The sequence below is a fragment of the Orycteropus afer genome, unplaced genomic scaffold (assembly GCF_000298275.1).
Source record: "Orycteropus afer afer isolate SDZICR_OR568_19922 unplaced genomic scaffold, OryAfe1.0 scaffold00261, whole genome shotgun sequence".
NCBI classification, from domain to species: domain Eukaryota; kingdom Metazoa; phylum Chordata; class Mammalia; order Tubulidentata; family Orycteropodidae; genus Orycteropus; species Orycteropus afer.
In genome coordinates, this window is record NW_006921848.1 from 1,382,471 (window position 1) to 1,391,455 (window position 8,985).

The 8,985-nt window shown below is 36.0% G+C and overlaps 1 protein-coding gene across 1 annotated transcript in view; it reads left to right on the plus strand.

Annotated features, from left to right (window-relative positions):
* Positions 1-6,338, plus strand: part of ATP23 (ATP23 metallopeptidase and ATP synthase assembly factor homolog) — a 25,602-nt gene extending 19,264 nt beyond the window's left edge. The window contains exons 4-6 of the mRNA XM_007950065.2: positions 1,229-1,366; positions 3,728-3,811; positions 6,135-6,338. Of these exons, the coding sequence (XP_007948256.1) occupies positions 1,229-1,366; positions 3,728-3,811; positions 6,135-6,338 (426 nt within the window). The remainder of the gene's footprint in view (positions 1-1,228; positions 1,367-3,727; positions 3,812-6,134) is intronic.
* Positions 6,339-8,985: the final 2,647 nt, after the last annotated feature.

The window sequence follows — 8,985 nt, forward strand, 5'->3', positions numbered from 1 at the left end:
TCTGTCTCCTTTTTTGGTATTTTCACGCAAATTCTTCTGCTAGTTGGGGTTTAGTCCACTTCTATATCCTTCCCTTCAAGGCTCAGGGGTACAGGATTATCTTTTCTGTCTGTGTTAATTAGTTTCCCTTTGCTTTGTTGAAGAGGGTCTGTGCAGTCTTTCTGCCTAGTCCACCATCTTGCCGGAACTCCCCCTGGAGTGCCCCATTATTATGCTCCTTAAATTTAATTGCCACTCGTCCATTAGATCCCAGTTCTCTTTCTATCTGCAGAGATGCCTTTCCCAGCCCTCTGGACCAGTTCAGTCATTCTCATTACATATGCTCAGGACAACTTGGGCTTTTCTTCATGATAAGTGTCATTGCATATATTTAAAGGTTTTGGTAAATATTTGGTTATTTTCTGTCTTCATCAGTAGGTTATAAATTCCTCAAGGGTTAGGATAAGGTCTCAACACATATTAGTTGAATGAATGAATGTTGAGTGAATGTATATAAAATATCTGGCACTCATCCCAGTGTCTGGCACATAGTAAATACACAATAAATGGTAGCTATTATTATTAGGATCCCTCATGTCTTTATTATTCTTATAGGGTCTTGCTCAGTGTGCCTTTGGCTTTTTGCACTTCTTTCTGAAGGTCTTTCTGAGGATTTTTCCTGGCAATTCTATTAGAATGAGGACACTGGTGGGCATTCATTGTTCATTCATTTCTTATTCAGAGACTTGATCAGAAGCATTTTACATATATTTTCATTCAATTCTATGAGGTAGGTACTCTAATTATCTCCTTTTCATAGTTGAAAAAACACAGAGATTAAAGAAACTTGCACAAAGTCAACCAGTTACTAAGGGGTGGGATTTGAACCTGTCTACTTTACTCCAAATTCCATCTCTTAATCATAATGCTGTGGAGTCCAGGACAGATTGGTATGGTCAGCCTAATGAGGATTGCATATTAATTAGTTTTCTTAGTCTAAGTGCTGTTGTAGTCCAGAGAGTGGAGAAGGAAGAAGTTAGTGGCTGAGGAAGGCTCAGTGGAGCATCTACAGTTAGGACTACATCTTGCTGGATGGGTCGCTGTGGGTTAGGTGGAGAAGAGTGGGCAAGGGCATTCTAAGCAGGTGAGTCATCCCCTCCCCCCTTTAGTGTGGGAGAGAAGATGGACTCTATGAAATGAGAGTAGATTTTAGGAGTAACCTACCTTCTCTTATTTTGGTGTCTTCTAGATTGTTTTGTGCCAAAATAACATCCGTAACCAGGCCCATATGAACAGAGTGATCACCCATGAGCTTATTCATGCTTTTGATCACTGTCGTGCTCATGTTGACTGGTTCACCAACGTCAGACATTTGGCCTGCTCAGAGGTAAGTTTTATTACAGAAGACTTTTTTTTTTTTTCTTTTTCTTTCAGGTTTTATCAGGTGATTTTGTGTTTAAATATTTTATCCCAAATATAACTTATTTATTCTTTCAGCTTTTTTTTACTGTCATAGTTCTACCTTAGTCTTGAATTTTTGTTTTTAACCATTATTGAGTATAATTTCTGAAATACAGCTAGAGAAATTTTAACTGTCTCTTTAGGATTATCTTAAATAATTTTTAAGTCCTAATAGTGGGGGGTCAATGAGGAAGGGGAAGGCCCTCAACGAGATGGATAGACACAGTGGCTGCAATGATGGACTCAGGTATAGCTAGGATTGTAAGGCTGGCGCAAGACCAGGCTGTTTCATTCTGCTGTGCAGAGGGTTGCTATGAGTCAGAGACTACTCGTCGGTACCTAACCACAACAACAACAATAGTAGTGATGACTGTAATTGTAATAAGAAGCTATTATTTTTTCTTATTGAATAAATATAAGGAGCTCTGGTTGTGCAGTAGTTACATGCTTGGCTGCTAACCAAAAGGTTGATGGTTTGAACCCAACCAGTGGCTTCATGGGAGAAAGATGTGGTATTCTGTTTCCATAAAGATTACAGCCTTGGAAACTGTATGGGCCAGTTTTACTGTGTGTCCTGTTGGTCCTATGAGTCGAGTTGACTCAATGGCAATGGGCATATAATATAAATATAATAAAAATAGTTAACATACATTGAGGGCTGTGCCAAACACTGTTTCACTATTAGTATGGATTCTTATTTAACTTTCACAACAATTGATTGGGAGAACTAATATTACCATTCCCGTTTTACATATTTGAAAAGTGAGGCAGTTGTTCAGTGCTTGAAATCCTATAGTTAGCAACTAATTGGCAGAAGCAGGACTTGTACTCAAGCCAGGCAGGATTACAACTAGGGCTCTTAATTGGTTTTCTGTGCTGCCTTCCATAGGTAAAGCTCCTTGCTTGTCCTGGAATAAAACATTTAGTTTAATCATCTTTAATGGGTCTCAAAACTACAGCATAAAAAGAGACATTATTTAGTGCTTTGAATTGCTCTCAGAAGTACACACACACATATGCTCCTAGAGACATATATTTCATACTTGGATTTCATTAATTGAGGGGTACAATGTGAAGAGAAATCACACACATACATGCATGCATGCACACACACATACACACACAATATATGAATGCCAAGCTTATACTTTATAACTTAGATTATTTTCTCTTTACCTTGAAATTAATGAGTGGCTCATTGCATCTAATTATAATTCATAATATTTGGAGAGTAGACTGAACCTGAATTTTCAAATAAGTTTCTCTCTTGGGTATTATGAAAATGAATGCCTGTTAGCTAGTGAAAGTGTGTTAAGTGCCTTGGGTTCCTCTGAGTGAGGCCATGTTCCTGCAGAAGTAAGAAAAAGTGGGCCATTCTGTTTGCAGTGAGCTAGCAAAAATGTAGAATCTATATGACTAGTTTCAATACTTTTTTATTTATTAAAGTTGCTTTTTTTCTTAAAAATGTAGCTTATTAGAAAATATCTCCTGGCTTCAGGACCATTTGAAATGTTCTCGATTCTTTGTATTGGATAGAGAACTGCTTTGTACCACTTAATTTTTCTTAGGACATTCAAGCCCCTGAGGAAGGTCTTGAACTTGTGCAGGTTTGAGGGAAGGTCCAAGAGAGTTTTCAAAGATCTGGGATTGGGCTGGGAGGTTCATGTGTTCTGTTTTTAACCTCACATTGAAGCTTTGTAGATCTTTGGCAGAATGTTTTCTTGAAGTCTTTTTGATAATTTCTATCTATGTTTGTGTTTTGAAGAACATGAAATTTAAGTTCTAACTCTGAATTTTGGTTTCCAAAGCAATTAGTTCTGCCAGTAAGACTAAAATTTAAACTTTAGTAAATTCTCTTTGGTGGAAATCAAACCTTCCTCCATCATCTGGTGTGTTTGCCATTGTTTTGTGTACCTCATGAATATATGTTCCTTTTGGTTAATTTAAGGACTTCCTGAGTCAACAGACTTCTAAAAATTCTTAAGAAAATCTTACATATTCTCTCTTCTTAGAAAAATACCAATTTTATATTCTTTTATATTATTATATTATAAATAGGAGCTCTGGTGGTGTTGTGGTTGAGGAATTTGGTTGCTAACTAGTAGGTCAGTGGTTCAAACCCCACCAGATGCTCTGAAGGAGGAAGATGAGCCAATCTACTTTAGTAAAGCCTTGGAAATTCAATGGCGGTCGCCATGAGTCGGAATCAACTTGATGGCAGTGGGTATTATAAAGATATAGCATGAACATTTATTTTCTTTTTGTTTGCCTTATGTCTTTGTGATAGATTCGAGCTGCTAACCTCAGTGGAGATTGCTCACTTATAAATGAAATACTCAGGTTACATTTTGGATTAAAACAACACCATCAGGTAAAAACTAACCTTTGAAATCACCTACCCTCAAGAGTGCGATGAATGGAAGTAATGAAGAATGTGAAGAAGATTCAGTATTTGAAATTTGAAAGAACTGCCTATATGAAATGAATTAAAAAATCTCTTAAACCAAATAGGTGCAGTTTAATTTTACTTTATAATTATGGGGCAAGCTCTGTAACTGACAGATTTTAATAGTAAAAAGAGCTACAATTTCATGCCTGGGATACTTCTGAATGGGAGTGGATAAGGAATGGAGGTGAAATCACAGCCTGTCTTACTTCTCTCTAACAGCCCTGGACTTACATTTCTGAACTACCACAGGATACTAGAGGGACTAGAAGAGTAATACCTTTCAGAAGAGATTAAGATTGCATTGTAGCACAGGTTATGGCTCTATATCAGTGCTGTGTGACATAATAGAAAAGACTTTAGATTGTCACAGGCTTGATTATGATGAACTGAAAGGAATTTTGTAAACAAAACAAAATAAACACAAAAAACAAAAAATATAGGCAAGATGATCCTGCTGAAAAGCCTGTAGGATCCATGATAGATAGACATGTGGGAAAGGAAGTGTAGAACTGATAGATTGATAATGAATATGAGTGGTTCTTCCCACAGCAACCAAGGGGCTCTGTCTACACTCAGGGGAAAGGCTAGTCAGAAATTTTTCTATGGGAAGAGCTTGCTGGGCCAATTCATTAGGTATGTGGACATCAGGATAGCAGTTTCAACTAGATACAAAAAGGATAGGCATGGGACAATACGAAGAATGCCCTTAGTTCTCCAGAAAAGGGAATAACTCAACTCTGGGATGGAGGTAGAAAGTCACAGTGAAGTAGTAAGAGATAGTGTGTGTACCTAGTGATTGCGAGCTGGAAGATAGGCCTGTTTCCAAAAAGGGTGATTATTCCAGTAGGATTGGTAATACTTCCAGCTTGTGCCAAGTCAGTTTAGTGATTTGCCACTGAACTTGTCTTGTGCTCCATGTTTCCTGTGCCCTTGAATCCCTGTTTTCTCTGGTAAATTCAGCTTAGGCTGATTTGAATGGGGTGTGTGTTTTGGCTCTCAGTGGAGAAGGTGGATGTAGGGTACATATCCATATACTCCTAGAGAGGAGAAGGTGGTTAAAGTATGTGATCCAGGGTTCATAGGCTGAAAGAGAAGTCTATCCTCTTTCTACTTTGGGTAGCAGCAGCAGCAGCAGCAACAGAACCTGAGTAGAACTACAAGTGGATAGAAAATAAATGGGGAGGTGGGAGTCTGGTAGGGGGAGAAGAGTCTTAGATAATGGAGCCCCCCCCCTTTTTTTTTTCCAGAATATACTCAAGAAAATTAAGCAGCAAGTACAGTACCTGATTATAAATTTCTACATTCACACTTTTATTGTAATAGAATTTTTTTTTACATTTAGAAAGAAGTAGATCTGAATTTTGGTCCACTTTATGTCTCTAGGAGACACATTTTTGCCCCCTTTTTTTCCTGGATGGGAGAAATTTCCTTTCTTCTTGGCAATTGCTATTAGATCATCTGTTTTCTTAGGAACAAAACTTTAATTTCTCTACAAAGAACACTCAGGAGAAAAATAATTTTATTAGATTTTTTTTTTCCTAAAAAATGAAGATACTTTGCAAGTTTGGGTGTGTAGTTTCCTATTGCCTCCAGGAAGCAGAGTCCCCTCCACAAAAGAGAAGTTAGCTAGTATCAGAGGACGTCGTTCTGTGCGAAATAAGTCAATCACAGGACAAATGCTGTTTTAGTTCATTATTGTAAAAAGTCAAGGAAAGGTTTATATATGGAAGGAAATTTTCTTTGTTGGTTACCAGGGGTGTGTGGGGTAGAGGAGAGTGGAGGAAATGCTGCAAAAGTGACAAAAAAAAAAGTTACCTAGTATTGGCCAATTGAAAATCTAAGGGAAAGAGATGCAGAAGTAAGTATACCCTAAGTTTAATTAAGTTTTATGAAAAATTTCGTCAGGAACATATTGATTTTTTTGTGATTTTGCAAATTGGGAGTTACTTTTGTCAAATACTGTCTAGAATTTCAAGAATGACATCTGCTTATGCTACTGAAAAAGATGAGCAAATGGAGGTCTTTCTTCTACCTAAACAATTTTCAATTGAGCTGAACTTGTTCTATAAAATAAAAGTTATGTTTCTTTGTTCATTTTTTTCCCTCATTTGTAATGACAAATTAATAAAATAATATGAGGGGAAGTTTATTTTAATTATGGTTCAGATGTTATATCAAATGTTTTTATTTTATAACTAAATTTTTGTATAAAATTAAAGTCACATATACTTTTTCTTCTTCTTAGACTTGTGTGCGAGACCGAGCTGTTCTTTCTATCCTGGCTGTTAGGAATATCACCAAAGAATCAGCTCAGAAGGCTGTCGATGACGTTTTTGATTCTTGTTTCAATGACCATGAACCTTTTGGAAGGATCCCTCATAGTAAAACTGATGCCAGATATGCTCACAGAGACTTTCAAAATCGTGATCGGTATTACTCAAATATATGAAGACAGTGACATTTTATGTTATGAAGTTTCAACGATCATGAAGAAATTATGGTTCTCAAATGGAGAAATGTACAAAATAGAAACGATCAATTAAATACAGATGACACCGAGAAGATGCTGATTCTAGCATATAAGAGAAATTAACTGTGGCAAAAAATGAAACTGCCTTAAACTCCAAGGCAAAAATTATTGTCTTTATAGCTAACTGTATGGAAAATAAGGTAAATAAATTGCATTTTTGTATTTTGTACAGTGTACTTAATTTTTTTTTTTTATATTTTGTTACTTGTTTTTTGTTGTGCTTTCATTATGGGATTATTTTAAAGTTTATTTACAAACCTGTGAAGTGTGCCTTTGTGTGATGTTGATAGGTGACTGGTATTGGTATTTGTGTTCTAGAGATTAAATATAATGTTCTGATCTTACTGTAGGACATTCAGTGAGATACTGTCATGATTAAAACATCCAAGGAATGAAAATTGGGAACAATTTGCTCAATAATCAATGAGTGCACTCCCTGTTCTTTTCTCAAGACATATATGGGAACCATATGCCTAATTTTCTGGGAAAAGTGTTGATTAGTTTTTTTTTTTTAAGTAAAGGCAGTATATTAAATTTATAATGCAATTTAATTTAATTTTATATCTTATAGATTTTTTTGTATAATACATTCTCAAATTGTTTCAGGGCTTGTGTCTGATTTTAGATTCAGAAAATAAGCTCATTTATCTGTAATGGTAGCTTAACTGGTAGCTACATCTTCCACTTATACTTGACAAAATATTCTTGACTTGTTTACAGCTGGAAAGATGGTGATGTGGATAAGAGATTTAGAGATAATGAAACCAACAGGATTCTTTCTTATGTGTTAAAATTTGCTTACATATAAATTATAATGTGATACCTCAAGTCTAAAAAATTATTAAACATTAAAAACAAGGTTTGTACTCAATGCTTTTTTTAATATACATTTTATTGAAATATAATTTATGTACAGTGAAATACACAAAACTAAGGTGACATGGGTCAATGCATTTTTTTTTTTTTTTTTTTGCAATGTTCCCTTTCCCTCCCTTCCCACTGCTGGTAATAACCAACAAATAAAGTTTCCTTCTGCATATAAACCTTTACCATAATGAACTAATACTGTATTTGTCCTTCTGTGATTGACTTACTTCACTCAGCATGATGTCTTCCAAGTTCATTCATGTTATGTGGTGTTTTGCAGATTCTACATTATTCTTTAGTGTTGTGTAGTATTCTATTGTGTGTATGTACCATACCATAGTTTGATTTTCCATTCTTCTGTTGATAGGCACCTAGATTGTTTCCATCTTTTTGGTATTGTAAATAGTGCTGCGATGAATATGGGTGTGCATATATCTGTTCTTACCCTGGCTCTTTCTTCTTTAGGATATACACTGAGCTGACAGCAGTGAGAGTTTAATGGGATTGCTGGTCAGATGGTATTTCTAATTCCAGCTTCTTAAGGAATCGCCATACTGCTTTCTACAGTTGTACCGTCTTACAGTTCCACCAGCAGTGTATGAGAGTTCCAATCTCTCCACATCCCCACCAGCATTTGTTATTCTCTGTCTTGTTGAAGTTTGCCATTAGTGCTGAGGTTAGATGGTATCTCTTTGTTGTTTTGATTTGCATCTCTCTGATGGCTAATGATTGTGAGCATTTCTTCATGTATTTGCTGGCCGCCTGAATAGCCTCTTTGGTGAAGTGTCTAATCATGTCTTCTGCCCATTTTTTAATTGGATTTTTAATCTTTTTGTTGTTGAGGTGTTGGAGTTTTCTATAAATTTTAGAGATAAGTCCCTTGTCAGATATGTCATTGCCAAATATTTTTTCCCAATCTGTAGGTTCGCTTTTGACTCTTTTGGAGAAGTCTTTTGAAGCATATAAAAATTTAATTTTGAGAAGGTCCCATTCATCTAGTTTATGCATTCAGCTGTTTGTGCATTTTGGGTTATGCCTGAAAGCCTATTTATGTCATAAATTAGGGCCCCTAAGTTTGCCCCATTTTTTCCTTGAGGAACTCTGTAATTTTAGGTTTCACATTTACGTTTTTGTTCATCTGGAGTTTGTTTTTGTGTATGGTGTGAGGTACAGATCTTGTTTCATTTTTCTGTAAATGGATATCCAGTTTTGCCAGCACCATTTGTTAAAGAGACTACCTCTTGCCCATTTAATGGATTTCAGACCTTTGTCAAAAATCAGCTGACCATAGGTTGATGGATCTATGTCTGGCTTCTCAATTCTGTTCCACTGGTCTATGTGTTTGTCACTGTACCAATACCAGCCTGTTTTGACTACTGTGACTGTATAGTAGGTTTTGAGATCCGGGAGGGTGAGACCTCCTCCTTTGTTGTTGTTCTTCAATAGGGCTTTGCTTATCCGAGGTCTCTTTCCTTTCCATATAAAATCAATGATTGTTTTTTCCATATCCTTGAAGAATGCTGATGGGATCTGGATTGGGATTGCATTGAACGTATAAATTGCTTTGGGTAGTATTGACATTTTCACAGTGTTCAATCTTCCTATCCACAAGCAGGATATATTCTTCCATTTATGTAGATCTTTTATAGTTTCTTTCTATTTTTTCTTTCTTTCCTTTTTTTTAAATTGTGATTTGGGT